General features: G+C 37.3%; 1 protein-coding gene across 2 annotated transcripts in view; it reads left to right on the top strand.

Annotated features, from left to right (window-relative positions):
• Nucleotides 1–25833, top strand: part of snx14 (sorting nexin 14) — a 217900-nt gene that overhangs the window by 160006 nt on the left and 32061 nt on the right. For both annotated transcript variants that reach the window (XM_039748070.1, XM_039748069.1), the window contains 3 exons: nt 12454–12565; nt 21197–21237; nt 21530–21649. In XM_039748070.1, coding sequence (XP_039604004.1) covers nt 12454–12565; nt 21197–21237; nt 21530–21649 — 273 coding nt within the window. The remainder of the gene's footprint in view (nt 1–12453; nt 12566–21196; nt 21238–21529; nt 21650–25833) is intronic.

Genomic DNA, 25833 nt, shown 5'->3' with positions numbered 1-25833 from the left:
AGGAGAGTTTGGGTTCTTCCAGTTTATCAGAATAAGTCTGCGTGCCAACAGTGTAGTGAATGCAATCACAATTTGTTTGTCTTTCTCCACTTTAAACCCCTCTGGAAGAACCCCAAACACAGCTGTTAATGGGTTAGGAGGGATTGTGAGTCCAAGGCTGTCTGACAGGTAATTAAAATTTTTTGTCCAGAATAATGTTAATTTGGTGCAGGCCCAGAACATGTGACCTAGTGAGGCTGGGACTTGGTTGCAACGTTCGCAGGTTGGATCATGCCCTGGAAACATTTTGGAGAGTTTTAGTCGAGACAGATGTGCTCGATATATAATTTTGAGTTGTATAATTGTATGCTTTGCGCATATGGAGCTTGAGTGAATTCTCTGCATTGCTACTTTCCACTCCTTTTCTGATATATTAATTGAGAGATCTTTTCCCAGTGTCCTCTTGGATCTTTGAAAGGGAGGGATTGTAAAATGATTTTATATATTGTAGAGATGGAGTCTAACTCCTTGAAATTGAGCAATATTTTTCCAGCATGGATGAGGGTGCAAGATGAGGAAAATCTGGAAGGTTCTGTTTAACAAAGTTCCTGATTTGAAGATAGTGAAAGAAATGTGTAGCTGGAATGTTAAATTTGGAATGTAATTGTTCATAGGATGCAAAGACGTTGTCTATATAAAGATCTCTAAGCAAGTTAATTCCAAATTTTTCCAGATATTAAAACTGCATATGTTTGTGAAGGTTGAAAGAGGTGGTTCTCTTGCAGAGGTGCCACAGATAGAAGCTTCTCCGTCTTAAAATGCTTTCTACATTGGTTCCAGATTCTAAGTGAGTGGAGCACAATTGGGTTATTAGTGTATTGCCGATAGCGTGTGTTTATTGGAGCACAGAGCAAGGGAATACAAAGAAGTACTGCAGGATTTTACTTCTATTGCGGTCCAAGCCTGTGTATGTTCTTCTATTTGTGTCCAGGTTCTTATCGCCTGTATATTTGCTGCCCAGTAATAAAACTGGAAGTTAGGTAGAGCCATGCCACCTTCTGCCTTTTGTCTTTGTAGGGTCGCTCTTTTGATGCGTGGATGTTTTGAATTCCAAATAAATGAGGTTATTGTTGAATCTAATTGCTTAAAGAATGATTTATTAATGTATATTGGGATGTTTTGAAATAAAAAGGAGCTTAGGAAGAATATTCATCTTAACAGTGTTAATTCTTCCAGCTAGTGTGAGATGAAGGGTTGACCATCTATGCAAGTCTTGTTTAATTTTTTCCATGCAGACGAAATTTTGTTGATAAAGAGCTTTATGTTTACTTGTGATGTTTACCGAGGTATTTAAACTGTTCTGCAATGATAAAAGGTAGGGTGTCTAATCTAATATTATATGCTTGAGAATTCACTGGAAAGAGTACACTTTTATTCAGATTAATTCTGAGACCAGAGATCTTTTGAAATTCTGTGAGTGCTGCTAAGACTGCAGGCACAGAATTTTCTGGGTCCGATATATACAGTACCATGTCATCTGCATATAAGGAGATTTTCTGTTCCAGTCCTTCTCTGATAATCCCCTTTATCTGATCAGTATTTCGACAATGTATTGCCAGTGGTTCAATGGCAATGCAAACAGCAGTGGTGACAAGGGCATCCTTGTATAGTGCCACGTTCTAGTTTAAAGTAGTCTGAGCAAATGTTGTTGATGCAAACTGAAGCTTCTGGGTTAGTATACAGTAATTTAATCCATGCACAAATGTTGGGCCAAACCCAAACTTCTCCAATGTAGTAAAAGGTATTTCCATTCAATCATGTCGAATGCTTTTCTGCATCCAATGATAATAATATTTCTGGGGTGTTTGATTTAGTTGGTGAGTATATTACATTAAACAGGCGTCGAAGATTTGAAGATAAGTGTCGGCCCCTAATAAATCCAGTTTGGTCTTGTGATATTACAGAGGGAGCACTTTCTCCATCCTTCTAGCTATGATTTTAGAGAGTATTTTAACGTCGTTATTCAGAAGTGAAATTGGTCTGTATGATGCACATTGTAATAAGTCCTTATTTTGTTTTGGAAAGACAGTGATTAGTGCTTGGCGAAAGGTTTGTGGAAGAGATTGGTTATCTCTGGCTTCTGTAAATGTTGCTAATAGGAGGGAGCTAGCTGAGCGGAGAATTTCTTGTAAAACTCTGCAGGGTAGCCATCAGGGCCTGCTGCTTTTCCACCTTGGAGTGACTTTATAGCATCTAGTAATTCTGATAACGCAAGAGGTTTATCAAGTTCCTCCACACTAAAAGCGTCTATTTGTGGTATCTGTAATGTATCCAGAAATGCATTAGATTGTGTATTGTCTTCTTTAAACTCAGTAGTATATAGGGATTTATAGTAGTCTCTGAAAGTGTGCATTATATTTTTGTGTTCGATGATTTTATCTCCATTCGTGTTAGTAATTACGAGATTGCATTGCACTTCTTGCTTGTGAATTTGTTGAGCTAAAAGCTTATTAGCTTTCTCTCCATGTTCATAGTAATGATGTCTGGATTTGTAAATTAGTTGTTCAGTTTCTTTAGTTGTCAAGAGGTTTAATTCTGAATGTAGAGCCTGCCTCCTCCTATGTAGAGTCTCGCTTGGTAGTCTGGCATGTTCTTCATCTATTTTAGTAATTTCGCTTTTTATCTCTGCTACTTTCTTGGCTTCGGATTTATTTCTGTGGGAAAGATATGAGATAATCTGTCCTCTTAAGAAGGCCTTAAGAGTTTCCCAGAGTATTCCTGCAGAGATCTCGGGGATGTATTTGTCTCTAGAAAGAATTTGATTTGTTTGGATATAAATTCAGTACAATTCTCGTCAGCTAATAGAAGCGGGTTGAGGCCATCTCGGGTGAGTGTATGGGGCTTAGTAATTTTAGCTCCAAGATCATAGGTGCATGGTCAGAAATAACAATAGCATCGTATTTACAAGATTTAATCTTAGGCAAGAAGTTATTGTCTATAAAGAAGTAATCAATCCTTGAGTAGCAATGATGTACTGGTGAGTAGAAAGAATATGTTCTTGAATTTGGGTTTAAAAACCTCCAGGGATCTGATAAGTTGTGATCAGTTATAAACTTTGTAATTATCTTTGCAGTGTTACTGTTCCCCTGTGGAGGAAGTCCTATCTAAAAGTGGATTTAAACACAATTAAAGTCCCCAGCCATTATAACTTTATGTGTGTTCAGATTGGGAATGGATGCAAATAAATTTTGTATAAATTCCTTATCATCAACATTAGGTGCATAAACATTTATCAAAATCATTTTACAGTTAGATAAGTCTCCCATGACCATTACATATCTCCCTTCAGGATCCAATACTACATCTGATGCTACAAATGGTACTGTTCTATGTATGAGAATTCCCACACCTCTAGTTTTCTTTGTAAAACTAGAATGGAACATTTGGCCAGTCCAGTCTTTTGCAGCGGAACTGATCCTTGCTTAGTAAGTGGGTTTCCTGTAAAAATACTATTTTAGCATTTAGACCTGTTAGGTGAGAGAGTACTTTCTTTCTCTTTAATTCGTGATTCAGGCCTTTAACATTCCAGCTTACGAAGTTAACTGTCCCATCATGGAGACACTGATTCTGAGTTTTTGATGTCATTTTATAGTCTTAACTGGGAGTGAGACATCTTTGGTCTTAATTTCCTATTTCCCCTAGAGTTGTTGCCATGCAGCTTATTATTACGTTGGTAGTTATAATTATAAAGATTGAGAGGATAGATTAGGTATAGATCAAGCCTGCTCTCTTTCTCTCCCCTTAACCCCCACCCTCCCTTTTGCCTCCCCAAGTGAGGCTAAAACCCACTTCACATAGTCCCAGTCCTCTGACATACCCAGAGACAGAGCACGTCCAAAGCAAAACAAGCCCCATGCAGCGGCGCTTTAGGGTTAAAAGATAGAGATATCTGATTACCAATATAGTCTTTAAAAAAAAAAAAAGAATTTTGCACTTAAAATATATATATAGTCTTCAGCAATTTTAGTGCATTAAGATGATACACCCAGATAATAAACCCGGGATGGTGTTAAAATGTGTCCAGAATAAGCATAACAAGTCTTAATGCAGTAATAGCAATAACAATAAACCAAGGGTATGATATTGAACAGTCTCGTTTAGGGTAAGATAAATAATTAGAAAAGAAAAAAAAAAAAAAAAAAAGTAATTAAGCACAATAAAACATAAACAGATAGCCCTAGTAATACTAAGTAATAATGAGAATATATTCTGATAAAACCCGTATTTTAAAACAAAAGATCAGACAGTAGATTATTAATCATTGCTATATCATTAACGCCATGACTCACTATTATGTATCAGAATAGTCCGGGATCAGCTTTCTTAATTCTTTTCTGCTTCTTCCTTGCTAGCGAAGACATAGAATTGACCCTGCCATTCCACTTTCAGTTTTGAGGATACAAGAGGCTGTATTTGACGCTGGCTTGCCGTAACCGCTGTTTAATGTTATAGAAGGCTGCGCGTTTAGTAGCTGTTGGTGGAGAGAAGTCAGGGAAGATACGAATGTGGTTATTTTCATATATAATATCTTCCTTTTTCTGAGGAGTGCCATCACCTCTAGCTTAAATGATAATCGTTCAAAACGAACTATAAAAGATCTTGGTCGGGTCTACGGTGTTTGATCCGCGTCTGTAAGCGCTGCTATCTCAGATTCTGCTTTAAAGTCCTCCCGATTATTTTAGAAAAAGTTCAGCTGCCAATTTCACAGGGTTTGAACTTTCTCGATTCTCAGGCAGACCTTCAATTCTGACATTATACCTTCTACTCCCATCTTCCAAAGCAGCCAGTCTGTCTCCGAGTTTTTGCATTGAGCTGACATTTACTGCTTTTCCTCGGCACTGGCAGCTGCCTTTTGCCATTTCAATCCGATCGTGAATGTCTCCTTGAGATCCTCCAATTGATCAGTAAGCGTGCTCAGTTTAACCGAGTTTTCCTGAATGCGCTCTTCAATTTTACCCAGCACCTGTCGAAGCTCAAGTTGCACCTCTTGACGCAGCCTTTCCATCTCCTGTTTCAAATCCTGTTTCAGTCTCTCATGTGCCTTTGCCCCTGCTTTCTCATTAGCCTTCACGCTTTTCTTTATATCTTGCGTGAGCTCAGCGAGCAGCACCTTCAGTTCAGATAGTTCAATTGTGCTTTTTTGTACCGAAGATGAAGCAGCAGGCTCTGCTGAAGCCGGTGTCCCTGCTGCTCCCGGCTCGCGTAGTTGCGTAATTGAAGCCGCGGACTTCAAGGCCCTTTCCAGCTTCAGGTGATCTTCTCCGATCGGCGAGCTATCCAGATCTGCACTCACGATTGCACCCTCGCTCCCCTTTTCGCTCTCAGCCGGCGATGATGTAGCGGACCGTGGTCCCGAGGGGTCTGTACTTTCGCCCATCTGATCCAGGTCTGTCTCTGAAAGGCCGTATCTCGAGCTAGGGCTTGCTGATCGTAGCTTGGATGTAGCTTTAGTCTTCGATTCTTTTGGACCCCCCTTCTTGTTGGCCATGTTTATATGTGCTTACATATACTTTAGCAGTCCCTCTCAGGTTGAATAAATACAAGATATCGCAGGATAATAAGCAAATAATATGAAAAATAACACCGCTGCTAGCGGAGCTCCACTTCAGACGTCCATCTCTCGCATCGGACGAGACCAACCACACTTGCAATATTATTTAGGAAAATCGCAACATTTTACTCAGCAAAAATTTGGATTATTTTTAAACAAAATCCATCCTCCTCTCTTTCCTCAAAAACATTTCAATTAGTCTGTCGTACGGATTATCCGTGCGCTTCAGTTCCATCAAAATGTCTCTTTCTATCGCAGTCGAAGCTAATGCTGAAAGGCAAACCCGCCCTATGGTATTTCTGGCATAAGTTTTAATTCGCTTTAGGGCTGAAAATGTCCGCTCGACAGAAGCAGTGTACACGGGAATGCTCACCGCCAAATATACCAATGTGAACAGCTGCCCCATGCACTCATTCAGATTTGTCTGATGAAGTAAGTCAAGGAGATCAGTGGGAGATTTTTCTACAAAATCATCCATGGTATACATTACAGTCAGTTCTGTTTTTAGCCGAGACAGATCAAAAAACGGTCCGTGGATCTTGTGTTAAACTGGAGAAGGCAGCATGCGTGAAATTTTTCTTGTATTCCCAAAACATCTGTGGCTTGAGGAGCATGACAAACATCAGGTTTTCGTTGTCTTGAAATCTGGTCTGTGTCTGGCAAATATTGTCCAGAATCCTGTCATGGAGTTGGCCGTAGTGCGCGCGACGATCTTTAGCTCGGAGTGTTTGCGGTGTGTTCAGTGGCCTCGTAGAGTTCCTCATATCGGCTTCTATCCAATCAATGGGTCTGAATACGGTGACGTTGCTGTACGCCTGATACAGGGCCCTACTGACACCAACTCAAAATCTGATTGGTTGAAGCAACAGGTTAATCAACATTTATTCTGTGTTAGAGGGCCTGCACAACGGATTGTGAAAGCCTCTCTGCCTGGCAACAAATGATGGCTGAAATGTGATTGGTTAACACTAGAATTACCAGAGCCTACGAAAATACTCGTAAATCCGTCCCACCTTAAATCGCTCCTTAAAATCGTTCACAGCTCTCCACCAGCGTCTTTTGTCATCTAAATGTGCTGATAAAAATCAGGCTGCAAGCAGCCAGCTATTCCATCCCCCCACCGACTTAGAACGTGCACAAACTTCTCCCAGCTCATGCCTTGATTGATTTTCTGGGAGTGAAGTGCAGTTTTAGAGTGGAAATAATAGATCGTTGTTTGGAACACACACATTTCATGTCTGTTCTTTTTCTACAGTAATCTGTGTAAACACATTGTTAAAACAAAAGTTTTTTTATATTCTAGTAGTAGATGACAAAATGTAGGCATAAACTATATAATGTATGAAGCCTGAAATATCAAACAAATATTTTCACAAAAGGTACAAATCTAACACAACAATTGCGCTTTTATTCCAAAATATAACTGCAGAAACAAAAAGCCGCCTTAACATGCAACATTGACACCCGTTTATTACGACTGCCTCCGTGGTGCGATAGAATCGGCTGCAGACTAGGAATCTAAAGGTCGCGAGTTCGATCCTGCACCACTCCGTTTTAAGAAGTAAACTGCTCTTAGTCTTACTATTTTAGAATAAAAACATACACTTGATTTCAGCCTGTAACAGCCGGTGTATTTATGATACTTGTAAAGGTTAGCTTTTTTTTTTTTTAGTCAGTTTTATTATCTCAGCCGCGTTCACGAGCCCAAACACACCCCACCCCTGCATCTGACACTGATGTTTTCATCGGAGCAAGGATGCACATACCTTTGCTTGCATACTAAAGTGTCAGCAGGCACTTTTTCGTGGCATTACACACATTTTTGAGCATGCCCTCTGCACACTACTTGTGACTTTAGGCTATAGGAAGTAAATAAATAAATAAAGGTAAATCGTGTCATAAAATGATTTCTTCAAAATGTCGATTGTTATTTATTTGGCACGGAAATGTCTGCATGCACTTTTTGTGGCATTACACATGTATTTTTTGAGCATGTCCGTGCCAAATAAATAACATTCGATGTTTTGAAGAAATCATTTTATGACACAATTTGGTCTCATGAACGCGGCTTATGTAATAAAACTGACTAAAAAAAAAAAACAAAGCTAACCTTTACAAATATCGTAAATTACACCGGCTGTTACAGACTGAAATCAAGTGTATGTTTTTATTCTAAAATAGTAAGACTAAGAGCAGTTTACTTCTCAAAACGGAGTGGTGCAGGATCGAACTCGCGACCTTTTGATTCCCAGTCGGCAACTGGTTCTATTGCGCCACGGAGGCTGTCATAATAAACGAGCGTCAATGTCGCATGTTAAGGCGGCTTTTTGTTTCTGCAATTACAGCGGTTTGAAAAACTATTTGCCCCCTTCCTGATTTCTTATTCTTTTGCATGTTTGTCACACAACATGTTTCTGATCATCAAACACATTTAACCATTAGTCAAATATAATACAAGTAAACACAAAATGCAGTTTTTAAATGATGGTTTTTATTATTTAGGGAGAAAAAAAAAACGAAACCTACATGGCCCTGTGTGAAAAAGTAATTGCCCCCTGAACCTAATAACTGGTTGGGCCACCCTTAGCAGCAATAACTGCAATCAAGCGTTTGCGATAACTTGCAATGAGTCTTTTACAGCGCTCTGGAGGAATTTTGGCCCACCCATCTTTGCAGAATTGTTGTAATTCAGCTATATTTAAGGGGTTTTCTAACATGAACCGCCTTTTTAAGGTCATGCCATAGCATCTCAATTGGATTCAGGTCAGGACTTCGACTAGGCCACTCCAAAGTCTTCATTTTGTTTTTCTTCAGCCATTCAGAGGTGCATTTGCTGGTGTGTTTTGGGTCATTGTCCTGTTGCAGCACCCAAGATCGCTTCAGCTTGAGTTGACGAACAGATGGCCGGACATTCTCCTTCAGGATTTTTTGGTAGACATCAGAATTCGTGGTTCCATCTATCACAGCAAGCCTTCCAGGTCCTGAAGCAGCAAAACAACCCCAGACCATCACACTACCACCACCATATTTTACTGTTGGTATGATGTTCTTTTTCTGAAATGCTGTGTACCTTTTACGCCAGATGTAACGGGACATTTGCCTTCCAAAAAGTTCAACTTTTGTCTCATCAGTCCACAAGGTATTTCCCCAAAAGTCTTGGCAATCATTGAGATGTTTCTTAGTAAAATTGAGACGAGCCCTAATGTCCTTTTTGCTTAACAGTGGTTTTGCGTCTTGGAAATCTGCCATGCAGGCCGTTTTTGCCCAGTCTCTTTCTTATGGTGGAGTCGTGAACACTGACCTTAATTGAGGCAAGTGAGGCCTGCGGTTCTTTAGACGTTGTCCTGGGGTCTTTTGTGACCTCTCGGATGAGTCGTCTCTGCGCTCTTGGGGTAATTTTGGTCGGCCAGCCACTCCTGGGAAGGTTTACCACTGTTCCATGTTTTTGCCATTTGTGGATAATGGCTCTCACTGTGGTTCGCTTGAGTCCCAAAGCTTTAGAAATGGCTTTATAACCTTTACCAGACTGATAGATCTCAATTACTTCTGTTCTCATTTGTTCCTGAATTTCTTTGGATCTTGGCATGATGTCTAGCTTTTGAGGTGCTTTTGGTCTACTTCTCTGTGTCAGGCAGCTCCTATTTAAGTGATTTCTTGATTGAAACAGGTGTGGCAGTAATCAGGCCTGGGGTTGGCTACGGAAATTGAACTCAGGTGTGATACACCACAGTTAGGATATTTCTTAACAAGGGGACAATTACTTTTTCACACAGGGCCATGTAGGTTTGGATTTTTTCTCCCTAAATAATAAAAACCATCATTTAAAAACTGCATTTTGTGTTTACTTGTGTTATATTTGACTAATGGTTAAATGTGTTTGATGATCAGAAACATTTTGTGTGACAAACATGCAAAAGAATAAGAAATCAAGAAAGGGGGCAAATAGTTTTTCACACCACTGTATATACAGTGGTACCTCGGTATACGTCTGCTTTGGAATAAGTCCAACTTGGTATACGTCCTGTTTAGAGGCGAAATATTTTGCTTGGTATGCAACCTTTGTTTGGAATACGACTCATGTGCTAGAACAATACGTGTGGTATACCGGGCGTGCGCCTTAAAAAAAAAAAACGGCCAAGTTTTAACCTGTACAGTAATCCCTCGCTATATCGCGCTTCGACTTTTGCAGCTTCACTCTATCGTGGATTTTATATGAAAGCATAACTAAATATATAACGCGGATTTTTCGCTTCTTCGCGGGTTCTGCTGTCAATGTGTCTTTTTACTTCCTGTACATGCTTCCTCAGTTGGTTTGCCCAGTTGATTTCATACAAGGGACGCTATTGGCGAAAGACTGAGAAGCTAACCAATCAGAGCACGCAGTTAAGTTCCTGCGTGCTGAATGCAGTGTTAACCAGGAAGTCTCGTCTCGCTCATTCAGCATCAACGTGTTTCGCTGTGTAAAGAGTTGTGCTCTTTTGTGTTTATCTTTGTGCATAGTCAAGCCCTTCATTATGGCTCCAAAACAATCTGCTACTGCTTCAGGGGCCGTGCCCACGTGCAAACGGAAGATGTTAACGATTGCTGAAAAGGTAAACGTTTTGGATTTGTTGAAGGCTACGATTCTTTTTATTTAAAGGGTGCAAATGAGTTGTAAGTGGATGTAATAAGGCAGTAGTCTGGATGGAATCTGCTTTAGGGATTTGGATTGAAGACTGCCAGAAGAAGAACAACGGCAGTGCTTCATATTTGCCTGAAGTGGCTCCTTTGGAAGAGCTGTAACACTCTCCTTTGTTGTGCAGTAAAATTAAACTCATTGTTATTGGACAAGTAATTTTCATTTATTTCATCTAATTGCTTCTGTATTTATGTATTTTAGTATTAAGCAGTGTTTAAATTATTTTATACAACCCCATCAATGTATAATATGCCAATAACAATAGGATTTTTTTCATGGGAACGAATTAATCATTTTCCCATTATTTCTTATGGGAAAAATATGTTTGGTATAAGTCCTGTTTGGTATAAGTCCAAGGATCTGGAACTGATTAAGGACGTATACCAAGGTACCACTATATATATATATATATATATATATATATATATATATATATACACACACATACAGTGGAGCCTCGGTATATGTCCTTAATCCATTCCAGATCCTTTGACTTATACCAAACAGCTCTGCCTGCTTCAGCCACTTTATCCATGCGCGCTCTCGCTCTCTCTCTCTCTCGCGTCTGTTCTTTATTTTTACTCCCCTTCAAGCCAACTCGTGCTTCTGTTCATCAAGATAAGCAGCCCTCTCTCTCTCACTCACTCAACCTCTCGTCTTTTTTTTCTTTTTACTCCCCTTTTAGCTGACTCGCGCTTCTGTTTATCAAGATAAGCAGCCCCAGGAACAATCATGAATGCGGACGGTCCCTCACAAGTGCACTTTGGTGAGAGCGCCACATCGCTAATCGCCCTGACAACCTTCAGCCACATAACCACCGCCCCTCACCAAGCTGCCAAGCGGTGATTATTTATTTTAAAGCTGGACTTTGACAGGAGCTGTGGACCCGCTATATCACACACGTGAAAGTTCACAGAGAGTTATAGCGCGAGTTGTTCACTGAATGCTAGCAACTGGCGCACTAACGCTCCTGGACAGTCGTGGCTTTGTCTCGAGAGAGGTAAACAAGGTTAGCACGCGAGTCGTATTCCAAACAAAGGTCGTATACCAAGCCAATTTTTTGTGTCCAAACAGGACTTATACCAAGTTGGACTTATTCCAAAGCAGACGTATACCGAGGTACCATTGTGTGTGTGTGGAATATATATACACATACACACAGTGATACCTTGAGATTCGTTCCGTTACCGAGCTCGTAAGTCAAAATGCTTGTATCTCAAATCAATTTTCCCCATTGAAATGAGATTAATTCATGCCAGCCCCAAAAAAAACCCCAATTTTTTGTTAAATGTTTCCAACATAAGAAAAATGTATTTATAATGAACAAATATTGTATACAAACAAAATAAAACCTAATACATAAAAGAGAAATAAACAGATGTTGGCAAAGCCGATTAGCGTATTGTAATGTTTTTTTTTTTCACTTCACTTTTGCTTAACTCAATTTTTTTTCTTCACTAGTTTTTTTTCTTTTTTACCATGCTTTTGTTACTTTCATTTGCAGGGTGTTTCAATAGAAAACTGTCCAAGGAGCTTTGTTTAGTCCTCCCCTTAGAATGTTTCTGAAATGAGTTAGGCAAGTGTCATTAAATAGCGACGCTGCACAATCAGTTGCAATTTTTTCAGGACGTTTCTTTTCAATAAAGCCAAGTGTTAGGCAAGTGTCATTAAACAGCGCTGCTGCACAATGAGTTGCAATTTTTTCAGGGTGTTTCTTTTCTTTAAAGTTCAAAATTTTTTGCCACATTGCACTTTAAGAGAGAACCTCCTCCACGATACCGATCTCCTGCAAAACCTCCGTGTGTTGCTGCGTCTGTAGTTCCGTCAGCTTTTTGATGGCTCATATTTAAAATTTTGGCTCGCAACTCTAGGCAAAAAATCAACCTAGTGACAGATCGTATTTCAAAAAACTCATACGTTGGGGCATTATATATATATATATTTGAGCAAGAGGAGTCTATGTCTATATATATACAGTATATATATATATATATATATATATATATATAGAGTATACCGTATATAATTTATTATATACAGTATTTCTTTTTAGTTGAGTAATGTTCAATATTTTAATTGTTTGAGTGTACATCTAAAATCAATTTTCTTACTGATGTATTTGAATTTCATTTTTATTGCTTGTAATTGATGGAAAATAAATCTTGGATTTTTCTGTTTTCAATAGAAACTTCTCCAGCATCCAGAGCTAAGCAGCAGCCAATTACTTTCTGATTTCCTATCCCCTAACAGTGGCGAATCGCAGTTTCATGATAAAATGCTTCCAGATGTGAATTTAGGTTTGTCTACTATATTTTTCTTAAACTTTCCTTAATCTTATTTTATATTATAGTTTTATAGGTTCATCATTGTGCACAGAGAACAAATACATAGTTGTATGGGTTAATTAACATTTAAAATGTATGATGTTACTGCAGTACAAATATTTTTTGTTAAAATTGCATTAGCCAGCATATTACCCTGAAGTTGGGCGGGGCTTGGTGCATGATTGACAGCAACCTGTAACACATGTACATAATGAACTTATAATGAATCCTGTAATTGTTCATGACACATTTTACAAGCACAATAAGGTTAAAGAATATAGGTGGTGGTTCTTGAAGCACAGGATAAATATTGTATTGTGGTTAGACACAGTGGAAGATTACTACAGATGCTGGGCTAATAATACAACATAAGAAACCATACAACAATAGCCAGCCAAGGTGCCAGCTGGTGTCTTTTATGGTATGAGGCATATTCTGTGGCTGCTGCTGCTTAGAATACAATATTTCGTTGTAAAATAAATGTTAAAAGTTGTCAATTTTCACACTGATTTGAATAGATTTTTTAATGTGTTGATTGTATAATATTAGGCAACACTAAACATACAGAACATTTCTTTTATTAAGGTTTTACATTGTTGGGAGTAATATATCATGAAGCCTGAATCACAATATGAATTGTATCATTGAATAAGCAAATTGTCTCAAGTCTAGTTGTGATAATTGGTGATTTCTTGAAATATGGGAGCAGGCTTGAAATGTTTAATTGATGAATGTTTCTAGTATTTCCTTTACCAAGAAAACTAAATACTGTTTATCACAAAATGATTTCCTAATAAAACTGTCAATTCAAATAATCTTTATCTCATGAAGTACAGGAAACATAATTAGAAAAAGCTTCACACAGTGGATGTACCTAAACATAAAGCACCCGAGAAGAATACAATATATTTAGTAATAATAGTAATTTCTTTATCTGACCTTCTGAACCCAGACTGTAGCTAACAGGTTGTTAAAAAGAGGAATTATTATAAAAAATGAAAGGAATTTTTTTTATAAGAATCAGATATTCAGTGTTTTATAAAACTTGTTTACTATACTCTCAATGGCCCCTTTATTAGGTACACCTTGCTAGTACCAGGTTGGATCCTTTTTTGCCTTCATAACTGCTGTAACTCTGTTTTTTACATTTGTATTGTCCCTTTTTTAAAATAATGAGGAAATGTATGAGGTTAGAATAAGAATAATGATGAAATGACTTGAGTTGTCTAATATAATTGCAATGCATATTACAAAAATAAGCACTTGGCCTTTGCTTTGACATTAGAAGCATCCTTTATTTAGTACAAATAAAAATAATATGAAATATTAACTTTCTGCATGTATGAGTTCCATGCATGACTGAAGAAATTTTTAAATGGCATTGAATTCTGTCAATTAATATTTAAGCATACTGCAAATTATACCATGCTGCCAAAAATTTTTCCCTACCCACTTTTATAGAGGGTCATAATAGCTAATAACAAATCTGAACCTGCTTACTAAAATAATGGCATTGCCACCACCATACTTTGCTATATTCTGTGTTACACTTATGCTAAATAATACTCTTAGTATAAATGCCACAAAACTGATTTTTTTTCCAGTACTATAGAACTAGATTGTTCTTGGATAGTAAAATTGTCAATTTAATGCATTATGTTTCTGTTTTGTAGTCTGATAAAATATAACAAATGAACATAAGTTTAAAAGAAATTGTAGTCTCTAAAACCTTTAACATGACATGTTTTGTTATCTATACTAATAAAAGGCAAAGCCCTCACTGACTCACTCACTCACTCACTGACTGACTGACTCATCACTAATTCTCCAACTTCCCGTGTGGGTAGAAGGCTGAAATTTGGCAGGCTCATTCCTTACAGCTTACTTACAAAAGTTGGGCAGGTTTCATTTCGAAATTCTACGCATAATGGTCATAACTAGAAGCTATTTTTCTCCATTTACTGTAAAGGAGATCAGCTCAATAGCCGTGAGGGGCGTAGTTTCATGTGACATCATCACGCCTCTCACGTAATGACGCATTATGTAGAAAACCAGGAAGAGCTACAAAACGCGCTGAAGAAAACATGCATTATATAATTAAGAAGGCAGCGAAACAATTAGCGAGCAAGTGACATATAAAACCATATTCAGCAGCTCACGTGAACTGACGCAGTGCGCAGACAAAAAGCAACGGTTCCGAATTACACGGCTACGCTCAAATAGACAAACCACACGCCGTGGCGCAATAGTAGAGCCTTCGCCTGTAGCGCCGACGTCCGAGGTTCGATTCGAGAGGGATCCACTAAGTATGTGCGCGCTTCTCGATTCATTTTAACCTCGCATCCCCTTAGTTTGAGACGTATGAAAACACATGCAATTTACGCAGAAAGACAGATCACCTATTGAAGCTTCATGAATAATGGATACTTTATTCGCGATCAATGATTGTTTTGGTAAAGCCATACTCAGTGTATTCATTAGATGAATGGTAAAAAAGTAAGAGCGAGGGGACGTTAACTTACTGAGGCACACAAGTAAAACCACAATAGCACGCGGGCTCAATGTACTATAGTGCGCGTCAACTCGATCTGAACTGCACGATCACATTACAAAAAATATTTCTTTTCAAGTTCTATTTAGTCCATATGTGTCAAACTCAAGGCCCACGGGCCACATCCGGCCCGGCGTGTAATTATATCCGCCCGAGATCATTTTATATACTGTATTATTGTTATTAATGGCCCGGGGATATGAAGCGCTGGTAACACAATAAACTACAGATCCCATAATCTACTAGTTAGCTACAAGTTATTGCCAAGCCAGCCCACACGATGCCAAAGAGAAAAGGTGATTCTGAAAATAGAGCCTTTAAAAACTGATGGGAGGCTGAGTATATGTTTACTGACATTGCCAGTAAACCCGTGTGTCTCATTTGTGGAACGTGTGTACAAAAACTGGGGTCTCCTACCCAGCAAAAGTCGAGCAGCCGGCGTGCGCGCATAGCTGTGCCGGCCTTCAAAACGCTGACTGCGCTTCTGCCTTAAGTCAAAATGAGCACTTTTAATTTTTTTCATCCTCCCCCTGAGCTATAGCCCAGACAAGTGCAAACACGGGACCCCTTTTCTACACCACTGCAAAATAATATTAAGGCGATTCACAGGTTCTTTTGCACGTATACGATTATCAGGTCCTCAGCTTGGATTATGAAGACACGCACACGAGTGGAGGACTGACAGTGCCATCACAGCCAATTAATGGCAGGGACGTCTCACCAGTCTACACAAGACCCACCGCTACTGTCCCCAAAAGGCGATCATAACGTCACCGAACACATGTCTCTATACTATATAAAAGAAAAAGGCAACTTTCCTTTCTTTACATCTTTTTTCCTTTTATCCCAAACCAAACCCTTTCTCTCTTAACACTGCAGAGGACACAAAACAAATTTTCATTAATTTCTGGTAATACTGGTAAGGCACATTAGCAGAGGCAGAAATTTGAACGTTCACATAGAAAATGTAATTTCTATACCACAGCCGTCGTGTAGTGCCTTCAAAATGGATCTACTACTGAGAGATGATCCATATACATTTTAGCTGCTGTTAGTACTACTTACCTGTTCTGTTATACCGTCTTTTAAAATGTAGTTTACCCGCAACCACTCGAGTAGTGCTCAGTGTACCTGTACTTCTTAAAACGTTAATGTTTTACTGTTTAATAACTTATAGACTATATTTTATTATTTTTCCCTTGCACTCAATGACCAAAGCTATACACACACATATAGACACATACATATATATACCTGTGTGTATGTTTGTATGTATGTGTATATATATATATACAGTAATCCCTCCTCGATCGCGGGGGTTGCGTTCCAGACCCCCCCGCGATAGGTGAAAATCCGCGAAGTAGAAACCATATGTTTCTATGGTTATTTTTATATATTTTAAGCCCTTATAAACTCTCCCACACTGTTTATAAATATTCCCCGCAGAGTTATACAGCATAATCCCTTTGTATTCTCTTAGATATTGGGTAAGAATCATTGAAATTATGTATATAAACACACTGTTTATATACAGTAAAACCTAAATATTATTTTCAAGATATTGAGTGTCTCCGATATCACATGTTACAGCCATTACGATAGACATGCTACCAGCAATAAATAATGCATAATGCAACAAAAATAGTATACAGTAAATGTGTGTGTACAGTGACACTAAACGTACGTACATGTACTAAGTGCTGTAAGTAGAGAATTAATTATGGTTACTCACCAACAATGACACGATGACTTGTCCGATAACAATGAGTTTTATTTTACTGCACAACAAAGGAGAGCGTTACAGCCCTTAAAGGAGCCACTTCAGGCGATTGTGTAGCACTGCCGTTGTTCTTCATCTGGCAGTCTTCAATCCAAATCCCTAAAGCAGATTCCATCCAGACTACTGCCTTATTACATCCACTTACAACTTGTTTTGCACCCTGGTTAAAAAGACACTGCGGCCGTAGATCTTATATTCCTTTCCTACTTTTTAAATAAAAAGAATCGTAGCCTTCAACAAATCCAAAACGTTTATCCTTTTCGGCAATCGTTAACATCTTCCGCTTGCACTTGGGCACGGCCCCTGAAGCAGTAGCAGATCGCTTTGGGAGCCATAATGAAGGGCTTGACTATGCACAGAGATAAACACAAAAGAGCACAACTCTTTACACAGCGAAACACGCTGATGCTGAATGAGCGAGACGAGACTTCCTGGTTAACACTGCATTCAGCAAGCAGGAACTTAACTGCGTGCTCTGATTGGTTAGCTTCTCAGTCAGGAGAACTTAACTGCGTGCTCTGATTGGTTAGCTTCTCAGTCATCCGCCAATAGCGTCCCTTGTATGAAATCAACTGGGCGAACCAACTGAGGAAGCATGTACAGGAAGTAAAAAGACACATTGTCCGCATAACCCGCGAAGCAGAGAAAAATCCGCGTTATATATTTAGTTATGCTTTCATATAAAATCCACGATAGAGCGAAACCACAAAGTCAAAGCGATAAGATTACTGTATATATATATATATATATATATATATATATATATATATATATATATATATATATATATATATATATATATATATATATATATATATATATATATATATACACACACACACACATATATATATAATTTGTGTGTATGTATGTATGTGTGTGTGTATATATGATGTAGATAGATATGTATATATATATATATATATGTATATGCAGATATCTACTGTATATATATGTATATAGATATGAAGATTTGTATGTGTGTGTATATATATACATATAGAATCAAACCCATTATGACAGCAGCAATCCAAGCTGTGAGAAAACAGTAAAAAGGAGGCGGTCAGACGTCATGGTACATTTTCTAATGCAGCTAGACGAAAACAACTTTGTGATGCTGCCGCCAAATACACAAAACATTTACTTTCACAATCATGTTACATTATTTTTCAAATGTTTCCTTTTCTTTTTCATAACTTCTTTAACACACGACATCACAAGTAACCGAGTATTTTTATATATATATATATATATATATATATATATATATATATATATATATATATATATCACAGCGACACTCATAACAGTGACAAAACTAATACATTGACAATCATGTTATGTTATTTTCAAAATGTTTCCTTTTGTTTCTCTTTCCTTCTTTAACACACTACTTCTCCGCTGCCAAGCGGGTATTTTGCTATATATATATAGATATATATAGATATATATATATATATATATATAGATATATATAGATATATATATATATATATATATATATAGATATGGGAACAACACTCATATCAATGAGAAAACAATTGCATTAACAATCATGTTACGTTATTTTTTACGTTTTTCCTTTTCTTTTTCATACCTTCTTTAACACACTACTTCTCCGCTGCGAAGCGCGGGTATTCTGCTAGTCTATACTAATAAAAGGCAAAGCCCTTACTGACTCACTCACTCACTCATCACTAATTCTCCAACTTCCCGTGTAGGTAGAAGGCTGAAATTTGGCAGGATTATTCCTTACTGCTTACTTACAAAATTTAAGCAGACTACATTTCAAAATTCTACACGTAACGGTCATAACGGCTGATAACGGTCGACAACGTCCGCCATGTTGAACTTTCTTATTCATGGCTCCATCTTCACGAAATTTGGTAGGCGGCTTCCCTGCGCTAACCGAAACCAATGTACGTACTTATTTCGTACACATTCCCTTCCTTGCTTCGCCACGGGATTCACATCTCCCTGCTGATAACTACAGCCTTTTTATTTAATCCACGGCTTCTCCTGTGTTTTATTGTTCATTTATTACAATTATAGTTATTGTGTGGGTATTTTAGACTTACTTTACATTGTTCAGGTACCCATTTCCTTTATCATTCCAACCGCATTCCCCATTAACATGTCTATCGAGGTGATCACCATCGATCAAAGAACTGTCACTTACCGAGTGGTTTCCATGCCCAGAGATGGCACCTACCTTTTCCATTCTCTTTGTTACATATTGCACGGCCATATCAGGCTCACTCTTGATATCCAGAGGAACATTGTGTCTTATGTATTGAAAAACTGGGACAGGTTCAAGGTATGGACTGATGATGGTATAGGAGATAATTATACTACACGGGAGAACTATAAGAGTGAAATGCTTAAGCCCTTCACCTGTGCATCTGCATGTGAGTTGATTGCTGCCGCTGAATTGTTCGGTTGTCGCTTTCAAGTGTGCCAAAATGGCCAAATATTTTACACCTTTCGACAACCGCCAATGCCTCTTAAACATCTTAGATTGACAGGTGACAGTTTCAGTAGTGGACACTTTGATGTTTATGAATGTTTAAACTCTCAAAAGCTGGATGTGAAGTTATCGATGAAACCGGTTGTATGCTTACAATGCTTGACAGATGCCGAATGTCTCTTCAACACAAGTCCTGCAAATACTGTCATAACTGAAATAAACCATGAAACTCAAACCGATTATGACAGCAGCAATCCAAGCTGTGAGATTTGAAACAAGATTACTTTTCATATGGCCAACCGTATGTTGCATGCTCAAGAGTAAGCTCAGTGCACAGCTTGGTCATATTACAACCGGAGGGCCGAACTGACAATGTGGCATACAAAGAGATCCTTAACAAATAATTATTGGTATATTTTCCCTCAGTTTAAAAAAGGTTTAATTTTCTTCTTAGTAAAAATTTTAAGGCAGTACTTAGCCGCTGCAAAGCACGAGTATTTTGCTAGTTCATAATAATTTTTATCTAATTAGAAAATAATTATAATATGCCATCTATTGGAATGTATTTTGTAATGCATGTAATAGTAATAAAATGCATTACAGACTGCAAACATTTGAGGAACCTATACCAAATGCTGTATAACTGAGGCAGCAGACAAACTGACTCTGTAATTTAATAAAGGAAAATATAAATATAATCAGGTCAGGAAATAAAAGAGAGTCTCATTTGATTTAATTAAATATTCTGGGGATCTGCCTTCATTAATATAGCAAAATATATAATAATAATAATAATAATAAATCGTGTAAATAAATAACAGATTCCACTAACAGCTATAAAAAGGGCATGCTTGCTTTCTAAGACCCTAGGTTGAAACCCCATGGTCAGCTGCTTCTCTCTGTGTTACGGTCAATAGGCTTCAAGTTTCCTTCATAAGGTTTTCTTTTGAAGTGAAAAATACAATGCATTGAATAAGTACACATGAGAAATGCCTTGGAGTGAATGTGTTGAGAATGACCTTGAGTGAGGTTATATCATGTGACATCATAGGTACAATGGACTTAAGCATTGTTCAATCTATTTAATTTGGTGGCATTTCCGCACTGAGATTTAGATGCTAGACCAATAGTCTATTGTGGACTGGGCCAACAAGTATTATATATAATTGCACATTATATCTAGATGTTGCATGCTATGTATACTTTTGTGTTGGTGTGTTATGTACTGTATTTTGTCTTTGTTGGTATCGTATTGTGTCAGCTGTTCTGAGGAGTCATGTAATTAAATATTTTATTGTAAATATGTACACAAAACAGTACCTTGACCTTGAACTCTGTCTTTATATTCAGTTTTAATGTTTTCCTGTATGCAATTGTTTTTGTTCTTCATGATTTTCTAAATATTTACTGTATTTTACATTAACAAAGCTTGTTGCATTCATTAACATATTGTTGATTTTTGTATCTTTGATATTAATTTCAAGTATTTATACTAATGAAAAATGCTTTATTTGCTGCATTTAAAAATAATTTTTAGTTAAATAAACAAGTGAAAAGTGTATGTTGACCTGTATCAGGGATCATATTATTGATTTTGCTATTTTGCAAGCATGTGAGAAAGAGAATATAATGAAAAAATTACATTTTATCCTCTCTAAGGATGGTAGTCTTGAGGAGAAAGATTTCAGCCATCCAGTACCCTTTAGTTTAAGAAAGATGGAATACTTTAGTTTTTTATGGGTAAATATGTACTTATGAATTTCTTTAATGAAAGTAATACTTTTTGTTCTCTGTCCTTTGGTACAGGAAAGATTATAAAGTCTGTCCCCGGTAAACTTATTAAAGAGGTAAGAAATCAAAATTCACTGCTTTTTCGTGCAAATTACTGTTACTTACTAAAGGAACAGTGAGACTTTTATAACTTTTATGGTTTTTTTTTATATTTTTCTATAATATAAAGGGTATTATTGATTGCTTCATTATATTAAAGTACTCTGATTATAGTTTTTTGAGTGCATACTAAGGTGTCATAATATTAGGAATAGCTACACATTTCAGTTATTTCTTTTGGCATACACTTACAAGTCAAATGAATAAAGTATCAGAATCTGATGAATTGCCTATTATTTACATTTTCAGAAAGGTCAACATTTGGAACCTTTTATAATGTCCTTCTTCAATTCTTGTGAGTCTCCAAAACCTAAACCAAGTAAACCGGAACTTACTATACTTAGCCCTACATCAGAAAACAACAAAAAGGTCAGTTGTTTGCTTTATTCATTACTGGTGTAATTTGTTTTTAAAAGATCAAATGATGCAGTACATAATTGAAATGTTTTTGGAAAAGGTTTTTACTAAACACCAAGGCTCTTTTGTGAAGTATTGTTCTGCCACAATGTGAACAGAATAGTTATATTAGTTTTGCTTTGAAGTGAAGACCCAACAATCTACCCGTCTATAATCAATTATTAATATTTAACATGGAAAGTCCCAAGGTGAATCTTTTGGAAATTCAAGTGATCATAAACACTATTTTGTGTGAGGTTTGGTGGTTATTTGGTTTAAAATAACTGGTTTATGAAGCTCAGTAAAGTTTTAAACATAAACATTAGATAATTATTAGGTTGACAGTATATTCCTAGTGACATTTTTTGTCTGATAAGTAACATTTAATCAGACACTCTATAGCAACAGTTCTGCATACATTTTTATTGATCAAACTTTTATATGTGTGTATGCTTGATTTTAAGCATATTTTAGTTATTCTGACAGCACTATGCTAACCATATACTACCAAACACGTCCCACTGCTTTTTCCTTAGTTAATGGGATTTGCATCTTCTCCAGAGAAAAGGTAATAAGAATCACTGAGGTGGTAGTAAAAACTGATAAATACATATAGAAAATCAGGTGTCAATTGTGAGATATTCAGAGAAAGTTATAATGTCACTAAGATTAAATAATTATATGCTAATTTTCTTAAACAAATTACAACCTTGAAAGAAACTTTTTTTTCAAGTTCTGCTATATATAAAATGCAATTTGCTCAAAGGGGTCTTTGAAATTAGTCAAACTATTTTGTCACATGATTAAAAATTCACATAACAGGAAGAACGTAATAAAATTGCAGTGTGGTAGTACGTCTCACCTTTTTGTGTTTTTTGATTTGATTTACCTTATTTATCCCTGAGGGGAAATTGTCTTTGCACATAACCTTTCGGGATCAGAGTGCAGGGCTTGCCACTGTACAGCTCCTTTGGAGCATATAAGTGGTCTTTGTCCCATATTCCAGCAGCAACATTGGTTGCTGTCTCTAAATTGGCTCAATAAATAGATGCATATTAGGCATCAGTTTCATGCAACCCAGTAGTAAAACGGAAAAGATGTACACCACAACAGTTTTTATGAGAACAGGCCATTCAGACTACTTGTAATTTTTGTTCTTGTAATTTCTCTTTTTTTTTAATTGAAGAAAATAACATTGCTTTTGCCACTCCTCTCTTTTTCGCGGGTGGGGGTTGAATTCTGTTTTGTTAAGTTTGACTTGATTGTATGTAAAGGCAAATATGAAAACAAAAAAGTCCTTTTCCCTGGTATAAATGCTTATTCTAAAAATTTTTCAATTAGATCTCAGTCATATTTTTAAAAATATTTTAATCGGACCCTCTGAGCAAAAATTAGATTTTTTCCAAATTCAGATAGTACAGAATATCAGTTACGCACTGACTTATAAAAGATGGGTTGGGATTCTTCCATTTGAGCAAGATAAGTCTATGTGCTAGTAGGCATTCAAAGGTTTTTGTCAAAAAATAATGTTAATTTGATGCACTTACAAAACATGTGGCCCAGTGAGGCTGGAGTTAGATTGCAATGTTCACAGGTTGGATCAAGATTTTGGACAATTGTAAATGAGATAAATGTGATTAATGCAACATTTTAAGTTGAATGATTGAATGCTTTGCGCATAAGAAGCTAGAGTGTATTCTATGCATTACTGCCTTCCACTCCATTTCTGGGATATTAAATGAAACATCCTTTCCCACCTATACCATAGGATCTTTGAAAGGAGGAGACTTTAATGTGTTTTTATATATTGTTGAGATGCTGTCTGAGTCTTCAAGTCTGAATACAAATGCATGGGAGGTGTGAAAAATTCTCTTTAGCAAAAAATCTGATTTGAACATAGTGGAAAAATTGTGTTTCTGGGAAAGTAAATTTGAAGCTTAATTCTTCATAACATAGAAAACCATTATCTCTGTGCAGTTCTCTAAGTGTCTTAGTCACGGATGTTTTCCAAAGATTAAATCCTGTTTAGGTTTGAGAGGGCTAAAAAAGGAGATTGTCATGTAGAGGTGTAACAGTTAAAAGTTTCTATGCCTTGAAGTGCATCTTGCATTAGTTCATATTCTGATTGATTAATGGATGATCAGATTATTGGTATATTGACAATAATTAATATTTACTGGGGCACAAAATAGAGCATATAAAGAAGTACAGCAAGATTCAATTTATATCGAGTCATGCCTTCTGTATATTCATCAGTTTGTATCAATTTCCAGGTCTTTATAGCGTGTGTATTTTCCCCCAGTAATAAAATTAAAAGTTAGATAGTGCCATGCCACCTTCTGCTTTAGGTCTTTGTAGAGTCACATTTTGAATAATACATAGACATCTCAAATTCCATATAAATTAGGTTATAATTGAGTCTAATTTATTAAAGAATTGTTTGCTAATGTATATATAGATGCTCTGAAATAGAAAAAGAAGCTACGACACTAGTTCACATCTTGTTTGATTTTTTTTTTTCCATGCTAATAGCAAAAGTCTTTTCCTATAGAATGGATCGCTTGGAGACCTGGTGTATTCCTGATCTATTCTGGTTATTTTGCTGATTAACTGTGACGTCTTGTTGGTCTCCAATTTATTTTTATGGGAAAGATATGAAATTAGCTGTTCTCTTAAAAACACCTTAGAGTTTCCCAGGGTATTCCTGTATAGACCTCTGAGTTTACATTTGTCAATATGTTTGGAGGTGAATTCTGTAAAGTTCATATCTGCCTATGGAAGGTGGTTAAAATGCCAGCTATGAAATGAGTGTGTAGCTTAGGATCAGAGGGACATGATCAGAGATAACAACAGCATTTTACTTACAAAATTTGATAGTGAGCAATACATTTTTATCAATAAAGAAATAATCAATTCTTGAATATCAATAATGTACTGGTAAGAAGAAGCAATATTCTGTTGAGTTTGGATTTAAGAAACTTCATGGGTCTGATAAGTTATGATCCATTACAAACTGTATGATTGTCATTGTAGTATTAAGATTTTAATTGCCACTGTAGTTGATGATCTATCCAGGTCTGGATTTAAAACACAGTCTCCAGGCATTATAATTTTATGAGTGCTCATAGTGGGAATTGATGCAAATGTATTTTGGCTTTAATCTATATGATTCACATTAGGTGCATAAATATTTATCAAAATTACTTTAGATTTGACTAAATTACCAATCAATATGACTTAGTGCCTTTCAAGATCAGATGCTACATCTGATGCTACAAACTAGATTGTAATATGTATCAAGATTCCCATACCTCTAGTTTTCTTTATATAGCCGCAGTGAAAAATTGCCATTCCAATTTCTTTGCAGTCAGAACTGGTCCTTATTTGTTAAATGAGTGTCCTTTAACACTAGAATCCCTGAAGCCTACAAAAAAACTTGTAATCCCGGCCTACCTTAAATTCCTTTGCACCTCTCCATCCATCCATCCATCCATCCATTATTCAACCCGCTATATCCTAACTACAGGGTCACAGGGGGTCTGCTGGAGTCAATCCCAGCCAACACAGGGCGCAGGGCAGGAAACAAACCCCGGGCAGGGCGCCAGCCCACCACAGGGCACGCACACACACACGGGACAATTTAGAATTGCCAATCCACCAAACCTGCATGTCTTTGAACTGTGGGAGGAAACCAGAGTACCCGGAGGAAGCCCGCACAGACACGGGGAGAAAATGCAAACTCCACGCAGGGAGGACCCGGGAAGTGAACCCAGGTCTCCTAACTGCGAGGCAGCAGCGCTACCCACTGCGCCACCGTGCTGCCCACCTCTCCATCAGCATCTTTTATTTTGTAAATGTGTTAATCAGCACAAGCAGCCTGCTGTTCTTAAACCCACACCAAACCTTGACGGAAATCAACCTGGGCTAAAGGTTCTTCCAGCTTAAGCCAAGGCTCTTTATCTGTGTGTGAGGTGCCTGGAGTTGTATTGGGTAAATAATACTGTATATTGTTATTTGAAATTTGGTCCAGCTATCAAACTGGACAAAGGCAGGGCCGTAACAACACACAGCTTCTTCATAGCGCTTTCGCTGGCTAAAAGACTGCACTGCAAAGCAACTCTGCTTGGCACCATTTTATATTCCAGTAACCACTTGAA

This window comes from Polypterus senegalus, chromosome 3 (assembly GCF_016835505.1).
Source record: "Polypterus senegalus isolate Bchr_013 chromosome 3, ASM1683550v1, whole genome shotgun sequence".
In the NCBI taxonomy this organism is placed as follows: Eukaryota; Metazoa; Chordata; class Cladistia; order Polypteriformes; family Polypteridae; genus Polypterus; species Polypterus senegalus.
The sequence above is the reverse complement of the archived record's forward strand: the minus strand, read 5'-3'. Positions and strand labels throughout refer to the sequence as shown.